The 17210-nt window shown below is 41.9% G+C and overlaps 1 protein-coding gene across 1 annotated transcript; it reads left to right on the plus strand.

Annotated features, from left to right (window-relative positions):
- Positions 1 to 56: 56 nt before the first annotated feature.
- tmod2 (tropomodulin 2) lies at positions 57 to 17002 on the plus strand. Its single transcript, XM_086291772.1, has 10 exons — positions 57 to 178; positions 5562 to 5781; positions 6863 to 7019; positions 12505 to 12627; positions 12978 to 13052; positions 13139 to 13269; positions 13346 to 13453; positions 13534 to 13677; positions 13816 to 13960; positions 14539 to 17002. Exons 2-10 carry the CDS (start codon positions 5656 to 5658, stop codon positions 14568 to 14570), a joined length of 1041 nt encoding a protein of 346 aa, XP_086147898.1. The 5' UTR covers positions 57 to 178; positions 5562 to 5655; the 3' UTR covers positions 14571 to 17002.
- Positions 17003 to 17210: the final 208 nt, after the last annotated feature.

A 17210-nucleotide genomic window follows, 5' to 3' on the forward strand; every position in this document is an offset into this window, starting at 1 on the left:
GTTGAGGCTTGGGATACTACCATCCTATTCGTTCAACCAGACGTTACTCATATACTGTTCGGTTCCCTTTTCCTGTGTTACCGCCCTTACCCTGAGTGAGGAGTCAAGCACAGAAGACATCGCATTGGGAAGACTGGTGCTATTTGGACATTCCCTAGCTAGGTCCCATCAGCCTCAGGTAAGGAAATAGACGACTGTTTGAGGTTGGAAATCACTCATCACGAACAACTGTATAGCTTTGCCTGCTGTCATTTGTAGTATGTTCACTGTGGCTGCTAAACGGCTAGCAACTTGAGTGAACTGCAAAGGTTAGCGCGTTAGCTTCTACATTTCATCGGACTGTTTCCCATGGTAGTGTCCGTCCGATACGTGCAGCTAAGTTAGCAGAGCAAGTGCCCCATGAACCGCTTGTTCTGGCTTGAACTGAAGTGTGGCGGATTTTTCTAGGCGGTGATAATTACAATCATTATGGCTGCTGTCAGCGTGGTAATCATAAACATGTCAAGAACGGGTTAGCTAACGCCATTCCGTAGCCCGCGGTGTCTCCAGAAGATGAGACCAGCTAACTTTTCACCAAAAGTAGCATATTTGATATTTATTATGTTAGTAGTGCTGTGTGGTATGTGGTGTAACTGCAGATTAACCCGGGTCTTCTCTCTTCTGTATGTATGATTATTGCTAATGCTATGCAGAATGTAGGTCCAATATAATGTGAGCTGCCCATCCCTGCTAGCCAGACAAATAATTAGAAACGCGGTATGAATAGTGCCTGTGTTTCTCTATTTGACCGAGACAAGAGTTGTTTGTTTTTGTGTTTTTTAAAGGACATACCTTTGGTGGGATGGCTCACACCATTGTTAGAGGTTAAGGGAAGACTTTGTACTTCTTGTCATCAAAGTGCAAAGTCATTTTACCTGTGTCGCAAGTATTCTGACACATTCTTTGCTCAAGATTTAGCGTGAGGGTTTATTGGTGTGTTCACAATGGTAGTTTCACCAAGCAGGTCTCAGTGGTGAATGAAGGGTGTGGCCCAAGACGTCAGCTTGGGTACTTGTGGTTTTTTGCCTTTAAGCCCCAGGGCAGGAGGCCTCCTTCCTGGATCTGAGAGTCATGCTTTGTAGCCAAATAATAATGTTGTGGTGGTTGCTGAATTGACTTTTCTTTTTTTTCTTTTTTTTTTTTCTTGAACTGCCACCACTGCAGTATTGCAGATAAACTGGCTTCTCAAATAGGTTTTGTTTACCCCGCATACCTTTCACTGAAGGGTGAAACCTGGCTCTGAGCCATGGTAGTGAATGGTGGCTTTAGTTTTTACAAAGAAGTGATGAGTTTTCTTGAGCCTGTATTCATACCCTAGCCCGCCCCCCCCCCCCCCCCCCCCGTGAGCTGAAGGCTAGGCCACTCCTTGAATCCGTTCTCATTATATAATAATGTGGTGTGTCTGGAGTGTGCGGGCAGGTCAGAGGGAATACACAAATCGTGTATGGTTGTTAGAGTACCACCCCACTTCCTGTCTCACCCTTGTCTGCTTTGTAAAGGAGCTGTTAGGAAACATTGTGTGAGTGCAAAGTTTTGTTTTTATGACTTAGCTTTTTAGCTATTAAATAAAAATGAAACTATTACCCTGGCAGTATCATATTTCAAACACTTTTCTCCTTTTCCTGACTCCTATATCAATGACTGTTTTCACTTTAATATGCATAGTAATATTTCAGTATCAGTGTGATCAAGCCTCTCTGTTTTCTCTCTGTTCCATCTGTTTTCTATCATTTCAAACACTTTCAGGCACCTGGAGAGACTGAACACACACACACACACACACACACACACACACACACACACACACACACACACACACACAAAGTGAGTAACAGCAGGGTGGAGAGAGGAACAGCAGAGCGTAAAACTGGAGGAGAGTAGGTGGGAGGTGGAAGTACAGAGTTGTCTCCCATGAGTAGCATAGCTGGGTCATTCTAACTATAGTCTTTTTGTGCTGCAGTTAGGGTGGTGTTCTGTAATAATGCAATACCAGTCAGTGCTTCCTGTTCATCTTTAGGCTGCAAATTACTATTTGTGCAGCTTCTGCCTGCTGAGATCAAACCCATTGTGGCAAGAATTACGCTTGACTGAGATGAACTTAATGTTTTCTTGTAGCTCCCATCAGGTTATAGCATTTACTCTAGGCATATCTGGGGTGGTGTCTAATAACGTATCACAGCAGGTACGCAATTAGATATCAGACGCTGTCACTTTTGGAAAGAGGATAGTGCCCCACATTTGGCCTGAAACTGAGATAATGCTAAAGGTAGAACCAGATATTTTACATTGCACTCTCTCCATTTGTCTTACTTAATAATATCCTGAAGAATGGGGCCACTACTCTTGCTGTAAAATTGGAGCACAGAGTAGTTCCCATGAAACTTTGGTTGAAGTGATACAGATTCTCAAGAATAAAACTTTAGTTTAACTTTGCAGATGTCTCCTGCAGGGGGGGAGACCTCCAGGTGAATTTACATTAATAATAATAATAATGGATTGGATTTATATAGCGCTTTTCAAGGCACCCAAAGCGCTTGTTATATTTATATGGGTCTGTGTGTAGCCTGAGTGGACAGGCGAGTGTAGCATGCAGGCAGGTTTGCAGTGTTGTTGGCCTTGAGCCATCTGTTGTTCTCTTGAAGGATTAGCAGACGAGGAGGTGAAGGAGAAAGGAATCAGTCAGATTGGACTAATGGATCCTTCCAGTGTCTCCAGCTCGGCCTGAGCTAACCTATTGTTATCATTATCTCTGTCTCCGTGCTCCATTTCTTTTCTGTCTGTCTTTTTTCTAATGTGTTCAATAATCTGCCAGTGAAGTGGAAAGTGAGAGAAAGCTGGATAAATAGTGTTAGGATTCCAGAACAAGTAAAAGGAAAGACATCTGCAAAGCCATAAAATCAGGTTATACTCCCAGCCACAGAAATGCCTGTTTCCCCCACACTCGGTGTTGATCATAAAAATGCACAATAACCCTCCTCCTCCAGAATGAGCTAAAGCTTGTGATGATGTCACGAGAAACGTATCCTAGTGCCATTCCATGATCGCAGGCCAGGCGACTGTTGTATTTGGAGCATGCAGTGTGATTTTCATATGATTTGGATGCATGGGATTTTTTTTTTCCTGTCCTGTGACATAAAATCTAAAAGGTAGACTGTGTTCAACAAAAGTACTGTTTTCCTCTCATGCGGTTTCTTGGATTTTCTTCCGTAGGTGTTTAATTTGTAAAAATGAAATTTATAAACTTGCATGACGACTTCACCACCTTACTGTTAGCAGTGATAGGATTGATTAGCATAGAATTGAACAAGATAACAGTGTAAGTGTAGATTATTACATTTGTGAGCTTAGATTTTCCAGTCATCATTGAAGACATTTGAGCTTCATCTGCTGGAACTCACACTTGTGAATGCCCGTGCAATGACTATTGCAGTCATTTCAGAAATAAATGTGTGTAGCCGTAGCACAGTAATGGAGGAGATGGGGGGGAAAATTAGATGAGGACAGAGCCTGGATTGTTGAGACAATGAACTGAATGGTGTGAGAGACACCGGCCTTGTTGGACTCCTCGGGAATTCCCTTGATTGGAGAAACTAGCCAGACAGCAACGGGGAGCACATTGCATTGACTAAATCTTCATCAATAGTGTGACGAGGAGATGAAAGATTTTAAAATATTTCAATGAAGATTTTTTAATTTTCTCAAACAAAACAAAATCTGTTATGTTAAACAAATGAAATGAATATTTCTGGCAGGCTTGACTTTTGGCTAAATTGTTATAAAACAAAAGACGTGGCAGTGTCTGTAAATGATTTGGCTCCAAGTGTTAGTTTGATCCTTAAAACATACAAAAGCAGCAACATTTGAATCACAATGTTTATTACAATTTTTTTTTTTTTTTTGTGGCAACTAAATCATTTCTTTGAATGTGCACGCACTTGTTCTTTTTCTGTAGTGCTCAGTTACACAAGGGAAAACAGAGGTTGGAAAACATCCTGTGTTACCTTTGAAATTGTTACTTTGAAGAAGGGGGACCCAGTCTGAGACCACTCACAGTCAGCTGTCCCCAGGCTGACTTTGGTGCATCAAGATGGCAATAATAATAGCAATAAGATGGAGACAGTCTGTTGTCAGTCTGCAATTAAATGCCAGCTAGCTGGTAATTAAAATTTACATTTGGTCCTGACATTCAGAGTCCAGCCAGAACTTCGAAAGCAGAAATTCCTCCACAAGTAGTGACATTGTTACTGCAGAGTGGCAATTTAATTGTAAAATCACAAAGGAACTCAGCAGCCTTATGTTTATTTAAGAAAAGAATCAGAGTGCAAACAGCTAGCAACCAGAGAGTCGAGTCTTCGATTGCAAAGAGAAGCATCAGAGACGAGTCGTATCACTGGCACAGATTGACTCCGATTGGTTGCATGAGCAATTATTTGCAAACCTTCACCAGCCTGATAGTGATTACAGTCTGAGTCAGACTGCGATTGTCTGGAGGCAGGTTGCCTCCCACTGGGCGACATGTACAGTTGAGTGTGTTGCGCATTCAACATCAGGATGACTGTTGGTTAGTACAACTGCAAACATTTTTCTGGTTACCAGGAGTTTGCTGTAATATTTTTGGAAAGTGACAGTCATAAATTCTTATTACAAACTTGAGAATCCGGTCAGAATGTAATAATGGATGTGGCACTAATCTATAGGTAACAACTGCAATGAGGTTCCTTGGTTTATTTGCTTTTACACTACTGGAGCAGCCACGAAAGAATGTCTGTTCTAAATATACACTTACATGCACAGTTGCTTTTCTTGCAGAAGAGGGGCACAACTGTTTTTTCTTTTCACTGTGACAAAAATCAGTTGTTTTAAAAGAATACAAGTTTAAGTGTGTTTCCAAAAGTGTAGACCAATTATTTGGAGAAGTAGCATCTGTGGAGTCCTGCAGGGAGTTTGGAAAATCACGAGGTCGCTCTGTGTTCGGACTGTGGCGTGGGAGAGGAAACTGCCTCTTGATTTTATTTGAAAGGACACACACTCAGTCACTAACTCCTTCGCTTATCTGAGCTTTATTTAAACTTAACTGCAATGTTATGCTCAGCCTTTCAGTCCCAAAAGACAAAGAGACACATGCATTTCCTCATTTTTATTTAGAAAAAGCTTCCTTTATTTCTTCTTCTGTCTTGATAGTGTTTTATAAACTTTCTCAAAATTTTCATTTGCAAAGAGCTGTAGTTGATCCTTATGGGATTGGTCAGATGTTTTGTCCAAGCCTGAGAAAGTTCTTTGTTCCAGCTCTGTGTGTGTTGGGTGTGTGTTCACCCATCATTACATCATCCCAAGGCCTTATTATCCAGCCCAGCTGTGATCAAGTGTTGGTTCACAGCAATAAGATAAACAATCTTTATCTCAGTTAACGACATGCAATTAAAATTGTCTTTTTGTGAGTCAGCATAATAAAATGAAATGTATGCACCATCCAGCGCTCATCACTAATTTATTTGTGTGTGTGTGTGTGTGCTTGTTTTCAGGTAGTGTCTTCCTGGTTTGGAGCAGTAATCCCGAGAAGAGCAGTGTGGCTGCGGTCTGGTGTTCGGTGTTGCTTAGCAAGCTATAGCTGGTACCATGGCGTTGTCCTACAAGAAGGATCTGGATAAATACAAGGATCTCGATGAAGATGAAATCCTCAACAAACTGTCGGCAGAGGAGCTCAAACAGCTGGAGACGGCCCTCGAGGAGATGGACCCTGAGGTCAGGGCTCGATGCAGGTTGGAGGAGCTCCAGGGCTCCTCAGTGGGAGGAAGTTCATTTAGAGAAAGGATTTATTGAAAGGGATTTATTGGCTTATCTCAAAATAAAATAAAAAAAACACTATGCAGACACAAGTGGGTCATTAGATTTGTTAAATGACTAATCGTTTTTCCAACTTTACGTCTCTTGTTGTGGTTGTAGTGCCAAATGGCGCAAAGTAGACCTGGTTGTGACAGGTTAATGGTTGGGAAATTTCCCCCCTGGAATGCCTTTAACCTCACTAATTCACATGTAATGGTGGGTTTTTTTTCTCGTGTGCTCTGACAGTCACTTCCCACTCCAGTCTCTATGGTTTGGAAAATAATTTAAAGCTGCAGCGGCTCAGGCTGCCAAGTCTTTGTGAGAAGAGCTGTACAGCGTAATGAAATCCCCTCCAAGCCCCTGGACGTTTTCTTTAATTTCCATTCAGTGAGGCAAATCGGTCTACATGGCGACCACACGGGGCCCACAGGAAACAGTCAGCAGCAATGGGAAAATAATCATTTCTGGGTCTCATGTCGGTGAAGAGATGAAATCTCATTTGGTGTGGATGCAAAACAAAGCACTGAATTTTGTTTGTTGCTGTGTGTATAGATTAACACACGGCCTTGTTTGCTCTCTGCCAAGTTTTTATTTTTTATTTTTTATTCACCCACAACTAAATATTCACAAGCTGCATTTTTGGATTAATCAAGTTCAACTGGTTTTAAAGTATTCTTTTACTTCCTTTTTGAGCAGCTTGTATTTCATGTTTTAATTTCTCATGTGACTGTCAAACTCCTGCTTCTGGCAACTAACACAGAGGCCGGAAGATGCAGAGGATACACTAGCAGAAATGTTTTTTGTTCTTTTTTCTAACAAATGGTGCCAAATATTGTTTAGCTTGGATTGTGCAACTTTTTCAATGTGTGGAAAAGGCTTTTAAAGCCTGCTTAAATGGATTTGATGAAAGTCTGGTCAAGGAGTTGTGCTGCGGCTTCATTACGGTGCATAAGTGCACTGAGGTCTTAAGCTCTAATGTGGCTCCATGTCTTGTTCCCAGAATGCTCTTCTCCCAGCGGGTTTACGTCAAAAAGACCAGACGTCTAAGACAGCTAGTGGACCGTTCGACAGAGAACGTCTGCTCAAATACCTGGAGAAGGAAGCCATGGAGTATAAGGACAGAGACGATATAGTGCCTTTCACTGGAGAGAAAAAAGGTGGGTTGTTTTTTTTTTTGCTTTTTTCTCGACAGCGCGACCAACTAATCACCAATAACACCGGCAACAAGGTGCTATTACATGTTAGTGCTGTATTACTCGGGGGATGGAGATTCAGGGTGCACCTGCAGACCTAGCAGTAATTACTCTTCACCTGTGTTTGCAGATATTATTAAGACATGCTTGCACTTACATATAAGCATGTCTGCTCAGCATAGAGCAGTGTTGGGAGGGTGTGCTAATACTAAAGAAGGGAGGAAGGATTTTACATTTTGAAACTATGTTTTAATTGATGCTTTTAATAGATATGTTTATTTATATGCAAGCCTGAAACATATTTTTGAACCATGTTAGCCTGAAGTATACTACATAGAGTATAGTATATATTATACTCTATATAGTATGTACTGTGCTTGAACTCACAGCATAGTAGTATGATTGTCTGCCAAACCGTATGGGTTTAATGTCAGACTGATATATCCTAATCTTTCCGTGTGAAACTTGTTCTGATGGGTTTTGTGACATACTTGTGGCACTCTTATCCACCTCTTAGAGGAAACAAAAGGTGAAATTCTTTATGTGGCAAAAAGCCAGAAATGTAGACGAGTGAGTAGAGTAGAAACCTCAGTGGGAAAAGTAGGAAAGTTTTTATGAGATGAAGCAGTTCCTTTTGTCGGGATCTCCACAGATAGGAATCTGAAAGCTACTCCCTCACCAGAGAGGAAACATGGACTGATGTGTTCCACTGACCTTACCATGGCCTCTTAGGAAATTAGTGTGTGCGTGTGTGTGTGTTTGCAGTGACAACATGGAAAACTCACATCACTGTGGTTTTGTGGAATGCAGCTGATTCTCTTTTCACTGTTAGACTCACCCCCTGCTGATAACTAATGTGGTCATGAGTGTTTATGTCTCTAGTTTCAAACTTCACATAATTTCTGAGAAAAACACTCAGTGTGACTCCATGGTAACCATTTTTAACCCTCTCGCAGCTGAATTTGTTGTAGTTGTTTTTGTCGCTTCTCCATTATCCATCTTTTCTGTTGTTTATTCCTCTGTCTAAGATGTGTTATCTGTAGATAACGAGCAGATGATGTATGATCGATGAAGCTACTTTTAGCTGCTCCCTTATTACAGTTTTTCTCAAATGCTAAAAGACATTTCACAAATGTTTCCACCATGTTCCCCAATGTCTAAACACAACACCCTTTTCTAAAGCTACATAAACACAACCACACCTTCCCACTGCAAAACTCAAACTTTCACAACAAAAGAGCAGCTTGAAGCTTTCAAAAATGTAAACACTATACACATCATTACACACTACAGCAAAACAATTAAAAACACAATGCTCAATTTGTGAGAAGGTTCTTTGTTTCATAACTGCCAATGCATATTTTTAGAAACTATACAGTAACGGATCGTCGTAGATCTCTGCAGAGGATTAGGCATTTAGATTTGTGTTTCATATGAAGAGTATAAATCTATAGGAAATCCTGCATGTACGTACACTACTGTAACACAACTCAATGCAAAAACAGAATCTATTGCACACAACAGTACTCTTGAAAACATGATCAGGGTGTGAAGTTTTTTTTAATTTACATTATTCACACCACAATCACTGTGCGGCATCATGTCGCTGAGCTGCATTGGGCCACATCACCTCATCCACATCGCAGGCTATATTGTCTCTTGCCAGGCACCGCGGGAAAAACGCCCTGGAATGGCAAATCCATCTTTGGAAGGCCTCCGCTGGGATGTCAACACAGGCCAGCTCCATTGCCCTTAGGAGGTTGTCTCTTGTGTATGGTTGTCTGTCATAAACCTTCCATCTCCACGATGAGAAGAACTCCTCTATAGGGTTCAGGAAAGGGGAGTAGGGTGGCAGACAGACGTTTAAAAAGTGGTCACTGTTGGTGGTGAACCACTCTCTGATTTGGTTTGTTCTGTAGAAGCGGACATTGTCCCAAATGATCACATCAATGTGATGTGCGGGCCTAGGATGGTGTTGGTGGTGGTCCAGGAGGATGTCCTTTAGCTCCTCTAGGAAGGTGAAGAGACGTTGGGTGTTGTAAGACCCAAGGACAGCATGCCGGTGGACAAGCCCCTCCGAACCCATGGCCGCACAAAGGGTAATATTACCCCCCCCCCCCCTCGGTGATGGCTCTTTGGCCAATGATGTTACGGCCTCTTTGCCTTCGTTTCTACAGGTTGTAGCCAGCCTCATCCAGGAAGAGGTAATCATGAGGTCTGGCCATCGTGTCCAACTGTATTATCCTCTGTGAAAATGTGAAAGTGCACAGGTGTTCAGAACAACAGTCAATCAGGTAGCACAATATTGCGCATTAGTAATGTAGGCCACTGAGCAACACAGTATGTCCACTAACTGTACTGTGAACATGGATGTAAACTTACTTGCACATACTCGTAACGTAGGTCTTTGTGTCGCGCAGAGTTGCGCTCAAAGGGAACCCTATAGACCTGTTTCATCTGTCTTTTGGTGCCGGAGAACTTGGTCTATTGTGGCCAAGCTGACATCGTCAGTGCTCTCAAAGTTGACATTATCGGCAATGACTTTGTCTCTGATCTCCCAGAGTCTGATGAGGTTGTTCCCACGAACCATATCCACAATGAGGGTTTCTTGTGCCGCTGTAAATATAGCAACCCTCCCACCTCTATGTGGCATTCTTTCAACTCTACAGAAAGAAACATGTGTTGTCAATTGACATGTGTTACAATACAGTCACAACTGATTTGAAACCAATAGACTACTTTCACAGGTTTGTAAAACTGTATTGTGACAGAGAAAGCAATAGAGTTCAATACCTGTTGTGTTGTCTGAATGCCCTGATAATGGTGGCCACGGTGAACCTACTCAGGTGTGGACGGACTCTTAGTCCTGCTTCAGCCATTGTCATGCCATGGACAATGACATGGTCAATGACTGTTGCTCGCATCTCGTCCGTAATGATGGCGCGAGGTTGTCTTGCTCTCCCCCCTGGACCTTCTCCTCTCCCATGTTGGCCTCCTCCTCTTCCTCGTTGTCCTGCTCCTCTGCCTCCTCTCATTTGAACTCCTCTTCCTCGTTGGCCTGCTCCTCTTCCTCCTCTCATTTGAACTCCTCTTCCTTGTTGGCCTGCTCCTCTTCTTCCAGGGCCAGCTCTTCTCCCTCCTCTGCATCGAATTCCTCTTCCCCTGACTCTGCCTTCATCCGTTGTGTTTGTTTGGAATCTTCAGCATACTGTGCACTCTGAACTTGCTTTTATACATGTGGTCACAGCATTAGCAACAGGTGTCTTCAATTTTGAGTCGTTGTGTGTAATGAATGACGCCAGGTCATTGTGTTCAAATATTGCTGACTGTGGCAAGCATGTTGCATCACATGAGCTTTCATTTGAGAATATGAGCAGAGTTCTTTTGCAGCTTGTGTTTTAGCAAGGAAAGATGTGTTTAGATTTATGACAACGGAGGATTGTGTTCTGTAAATTGTGTCTTCATGTGACATGTGTTTATGATATTGGTAAATGATGGCTAGATTTAGTAAATGTGTTTAGACAACTGGTTATTTGGTTTAGAGGGTTGGCTTTTGTAACAGTGTAGAGCTCCGCACTTTTGATTTGGCAGATTTTTACACCGGATGCCCTTCCTGACGCAACTCCAAAGTTATTTGTGCCACCTCCTGGGAGTGAAGCATGGACTATTCAGTTGTTAGGCGAAAGTGTAAAGCGCTACACTGTGGAGCGGCGAAGATGTGTGATCGATAGAAGCCTGATAAGCATTTTGTTTGCTTAGGTTACAGTGGAGGGCGTTACTGTTGCACCAAGGAAAATACAAACACACAGCAGATGTGTTCCACATGCTCACAGTGCTCAGTTTTTCTCATGAATTGCTTTCAGAGTTGAAGCATATGGCTTTAAGCGTCCATGTAACAAAGCTATACTGATGTGATACTGCAAGTCAACTAAGCCTATTACTACAAATTCACTGCTCATGATAATAGTTCAGTTAGTTTAATTATTCTGGTTGAATACACACTAGTACAATGTGTAACCTGGGTTAGCCTTACGCACCCAAATAACAAGAGCGAATTGAATAGCTGAAAACAGATGGACAGACGTCCAAAGATTTCCTATATTTATTAGTAGGTATACATGTTTTGTACTGTTTTTGCTCATGTTCTGTAATTACCTCTCCGTGTTGGTTACTGTTACCTGGTTATGTGGTGAACAAAGCTACATGATCAGAATCATTTGGAAGAGATAACAAAAGCCTGCGGTTTGCTGTAAATGCCGGCGATGGTGGAAAAACTGGTTTGCAGCTTCAGTTGACCTAACCTTACCTGCTGTATCTGTGATGTTAACTTTGAGTTAGTAAATAAAGTTTTCATTTGTAAACGGTGATAGTGATAAACTGCTCATTTGTAGATGTTGAGATTTTTTAACAATGCAAAAACAGATTAGTGCACGAAGACGGTGCCTTCTGCTTTAAGTTACAATTGAAACCTGATTGGAGAAACATGCCTCCCTTTGACACCTATTAGATAAGTTACTGCTAGAATCTAGTATTTCATGGGAGAAGCTTTTTGAATGAGAATCGATTTGAGCCAAAGATTTTATTTCTTCTTCCTTCTTTTTTTTTTGAGGCACGTATACATTACTATCGTCATCTTTTATGTACAGTCCATGTGAATGCCTTTTGAGTTTTTAAATCCAGTTTTAAATCCGTCGTTCTATGGCCCTGGTTTTTCCTTGTTTCTGGCGAGTTGAATTTCGCTCCAGAGGGACTGGCACAGGATGCTGCCTGATGACTGTATTTAATGTTTGTTGGCTTTCAGGAAGTGCCAGTGCACCCCACTAGGGACCGGTTTGAGCAATTTGAGCAGCTTGACTGATTTAGGAGGGGGAGGGGGGGAAATGAAGGGCTGTTCCCGGGGTGTTTTTGTTTAAGAAGACGGGCAAATGGAGAGGCAACAAATGGCACCCACTGGATGGTCTCTCTGCCCAGTGCAAGTGTTTGGTTGCCCCAGCAGTGCAGTTTAGATTAGACTCAAGTCATTGTTCCATGACTTCCTTTGTGCTTTCCGTTTCTTCCCTCTGATGGGTTACCATGGCAATACTGTAACTGTCAATGCGGTCCAAGTTGAGCGAGTCTTGTGCACACTTAACCTCTTGTAAGAAATGTAACCAGTTTAAAAAGTAATTCGCAATTTAAAATCCTTTAGTGACAGTCAGTGTCAGTGTAACTACCGTAGTTGCTCTTAAATGAAGCTTAATATGCTGCAAGGAATTGTGTAGAAATGGCCTAAAATGAGACTGTGATACATCATCCATTGTCCCAAAACTTGATGTTAAAGTAAAAAGTAAGTAGGTCTAAGGGAGTTTATTAACAGTTATGTGTTTGTTTTGTTTTTAAATAGAAAAGTATCTGTTTTTACTCGACTCCTTTGAAATTTGACTGAAGTGTTCTCTTTGTTTGCCCACAGGTAAAGTGTTTGTTCCTAAGCAAAAGCCAATAGAAACACGTAAGGAGGAGGTCACGACCCTTGATCCAGAATTGGAGGAAGCGCTCTCCAGTGCCACGGATACGGAGCTGTGTGATCTCGCAGGTAAGAATGAGAAAATACTTCAGAGAGTCTTTGTGGAAAGGCTTCAAAAACACAAGTGTTTAAGTGGGTGTGATTGAAGACAAGGCTGTATTGTAGTGGTGGGAACTTTCTCTGGGCTCAGTCTGTGCTGGAACAATAAAACACAAGCTCTTTTCACTCCTTTACTGTGTGTCTTGATGGGGGGAATAAAAAGGGCATTGAGCAAAATCACACCAGTGGCCTGCTATGCCATTTAGAATTGGTTACTTTTGTCCACACTGGAGAACATGCATGCATACATGTATCCATGTATGTTCTGGTCTGTGGTCTTAGCCTCAGTCACTGAAAATACCGTCTGCTTTCGTTCGCAGCGATCCTGGGTGTTCACACACTGGTTACCAGTAGTCAGACATATGATGGAACAGGAAGTAAAGAGGGTTACAACAGTGAGTATTAAACGTAATTTATCCCAGTTAACTCAACTATTCGGAAGAGAAAAATCTGCTGACCTACACTTGCGTTTGTGTCTTAGATGTGGTAAAAGGGGAGAAGATGAACCCAGTGTTCGATGAGCCTCCCAATCCCACTAACGTAGAAGACACTCTGCAGAGGGTGAAAAGCAATGACAGCACCTTAACAGAGGTCAACCTTAACAACATTAAGGTATGTAGAAACGTGCGTGTATGTATATGCTGGTCAGTCCCCGGACCAATGGCAGTGTCTTTGTCTGCTTTTCCAGAACATTCCGATTCCCACGCTGAAGGACTTCGCCAAATCCATGGAGAAGAACACGCACGTCAAGAAGTTCAGCCTGGCAGCCACGCGGAGTAACGACCCAGTCGCTGTGGTGAGTGGTTGATATGCTTCTCGTGGCTTTTGCAGACACCTGAGAACTTCACACTCACATCTTTGCCTTCTTCCTCCCAGGCGTTCAGCGACATGCTGCGGGAAAACAAAACATTGCGAAGTTTGAATTTGGAGTCCAACTTCATCACCGGGGCAGGAGTGCAGGCTTTGGTTGATGCATTGCGAGACAATGACATGCTCACAGAGATCAAAATAGACAACCAGGTACAGTAACAATTAGCTCAGAAGTTCCAGTAATGGAAAAGGAGGAAGGGGAAATTTCACACCTGTAATTTTGGTTTAGCTGAACAAGCTGTTGTATTTTTTTCTCTAATGAACTGTATCTATTTGTGCGTACTGTAGAGACAACAGCTGGGTACTACCGTAGAAATGGAGATTGCTAAAATGTTGGAAGAGAACAAGAGCATAGTGAAATTTGGCTACCACTTCACCCAGCAAGGGCCCCGATCCAGAGCTGCCGCAGCTATCACCAAGAACAACGACCTGGGTATGAACGCAGCACGCACAGACTCGACACTCTGAGATTTGTTTAAACTCGCAAAAGTCGGGCGAGCCGTTTCCGCTCCCCCCCCCTCCCCCGCCTTCCTCTAGTCATCTGTTTTATGGGAGTGTGATGACATAGTTGAAACATCTGTTCAATATCTCACTCCGCAGTGACGACCTCTGCTCTCTCTTTTAGCTCCTCCTCCAGACAGAGTCGTGGTAGCACAGGTGTGATGCATGGGTGTGGCTCCCACGTGTGTCAGTGCATCAGTGATAACGGAGATTAGTTTCACAGTATTTGAATGGAGCGTTCACCATATTAACCGTGTGAACATTGACACTGCGTGATATGCAGCTTTGAGAGTGACGACATCTCACTTCTTGTTTTCTGCACATGCTGACACACACTGTATAAATAGGTGTACATTTTAACCACACAGCTCATGATGACTCACTCAGCGTCTTCATGATGAACTAACAAGCCTGCGTAGGGTTAAGATTGTGTAGCATGTTTACAGTTGGTTTTATTCGTGTGTTCTTTAAGTCTTTCACCTCTCGTTTTATTGTGCTTTTCCTCTCCAGTTCGCAGGAGGCGAGTGGAAGGGGATGTGTAGGGACGCCACGACACCAGTCTCCCAGCCAATCCTGTTTTTCATCTCATTGTGTGGAATAATTTCAGCCAATGCCCTGGTCTTTCTCATCTCACTGTGTGGAAACTTTAGTCTTGTGCCAAACTGCGGGGCAAGGCATGCTAAACCTGAACATACATCTGAGAAGAAGGGAAATAACTGGAATTGCCCTCTCCGTACACATGTTCATACTTATATGTTTATTATTATGTTGTTATTGAAGCTGTAAATCTTAGTTTTTAGTCATTCATTTCAGCTGCTCCCCCTTTTTTTGAGCCTTTACATTCTTTCCCCACTTTGTACTTGCTTTGTTTCCCGTTTTTACAATTCTACAATTATGTGAGCTACCAACAAGTACCAACAACATCAATAACAGCTCTATAAAGACAGTAACTAATGGTGACCTTTGTGTCCTGATAGCTTGCTATTGAGGCTGAAGCGTCTTGTGGAATTCCTGTATTGATTAAGCACTCATCAGAGCGATACAGAGAGCTCTGAAGTTTAGTGATGACTTTAGCTTCAAGAAGTGATGTCATTCAAGGCTTGCCTAATCTGCTAGAGACACAGTGGTTATTGCTTGGAGATAAATACCAGACTGCTGACCTGAATGCCTGACTATACAGCTGAATGTTAGCATTGTGAAAACAAGGGCTGTTGTGCAGTGTTGTGCAGCGCGCTTGGCAACAGTTTACATGAGCAGGTGTTGTTTATTAGAGCTGCCTTGTAAAGCCAGAAGTACTGCTGAGTTGGAGTGGCTAACAAGGCGTGCAAAAAGTGCACCAGGTCTCTTAGCCAGTGCTGGTACTGTACTGTCAGCCCCACTCAGACTGTATATCAAAGATGGATATAGCCACTGCAACATTACCTATTGTTTTATGCAGTCTCATATTTTTTAAAACCTGAAAACTGGCTAGTCACAAGGAGGGTCCACCTTAAGTTGTATCCTTATTTTATATTCATTTTTGATGCAAATTTACTAAATTAAAAATTGTGTTTTATTAAATAGGATGTTAACATAGCCATTGAGGCCACAAACTTCAGCTCCCGTAGGCAGTAAGGTCATTTTCCTCATAGGCTTCTATATAATCAGATGTTTTTGAAAACGGAGGGGTCGCCCCCTGCTGGTCATTAAAAAGGATTCACGTTTAGGGTTCTTTCTTCACTGTGTCCATCTACATGTACAGTCTATGGTTTGATTTGAAACACCCTGCAGTAGCTGTTGGCTCGCCCCTCGTATAAAATGTATACTTTATCAGTGCGATATTGCTTTACTGTTTTATTCTATGATCTTGTTTTGATACGGTTCAGTTTCTGTTGCTAGTTTTTGTGATCACTTTATTTTCTTGACAGGAAGTTCTAACTGTTTTGATATTTTGGAGTAAGCAAAGCTGCAGTTGTGCTGTAAATGGACCGTGATATTATTGCCAGTCATGGCTATTAAGGCCTTGACCTGCTCCTACAGATGTCTGCTTAACATACTTGGTTTCACTGATGCTTAACCATGCCAAAGACTAACACATGCAGTGCTTAAAGTATCGATAGTAGACATAATGGTTACTGGCTCAGGTTTGGCTTTGTGACAGAGAGATTTACATCATGGCGTACAATGGTTTTACTTTTTTTTTTTTTTAAATGTGTGATGTTCACAGTGGCATCTTCTTCGAGCAGTCCAATGAGGTGCGAGGAAGGTTTAGCAAAAGCTTTGCACAAAACTTTCTACTTTGACTTCTCAGGTTGCGACTGTTCGTGAAATGTTTCTTTGAACTACATCTCACTTTTAACTTTCCACTCAAACTTCCACACTCTCAGCAGTAAGAGGTCACTTATGAAATATTAGATGACACCACGCTGTGTGCGCATCAAGTAGACTTTCTTTAGCTCGAGATGGGTATAACAGGACTAATTCAGGAGTTACTTGAAACTTGTATATACTGTTTATGTGTAATAGGAACAATATCCTGGCATGAAGTCATCACCTGTGAACATCATGTTTCTGTTGACCAAAAATGTTTTCATCAGCCTCACATTCCTCACAAGAGCTGTACTGTTTTTATATCCATGCACTTTTTCCACGAGCATATCTGCTTCTTTTTTCCATTACTGTTTTTTCTCTTCCTGGTGGACACTCTGCTAAAGGAGAAAACTGCTTCCTTGCTTGAGCTTGTTAATAATACTCTGATTCATAAAAGCTATATAAATGATAAAAAATGCCATCTCAAATTCAAAGTGTGCACGTACACATAATGTTATATGTGCACCACGTGAACCTACAAAAGTCACTGCTGAGATTTTTTTTTTGTACCTTAAATCAAAACCCAGGTGTTAATGCAAGGATTCTGTATTATAAGAAAACCACAAGACTGGTAAAACGCACTGCTGAATATAAAACAACTTCAATAATAAATGTTTTTACATAATTTGTCTGTTCTGGGGTTTTTTGTTGTTGTTTTTTCCTCAGCATAAATTACAAAACTTTTGCACAACATTTCAGGAAAGCTGGAATATTAGATGCCTTGTATTTTCTGTCTGCATTTGGTCAGACTTCCAGCCATCTTGTTTATACTGTGCTTCCACAGGCTCGCTCAATCTTACAAAAATCACCTAAATTAGAGTAATGGTTAGCAT

This window comes from Aulonocara sp. 'chitande type north' Nkhata Bay, linkage group LG1, assembly GCF_057382095.1.
Source record: "Aulonocara sp. 'chitande type north' Nkhata Bay isolate Kocher_YH1m ecotype deep benthic linkage group LG1, A_spYH_male_GT1.1, whole genome shotgun sequence".
NCBI lineage: Eukaryota > Metazoa > Chordata > Actinopteri > Cichliformes > Cichlidae > Aulonocara > Aulonocara sp. 'chitande type north' Nkhata Bay.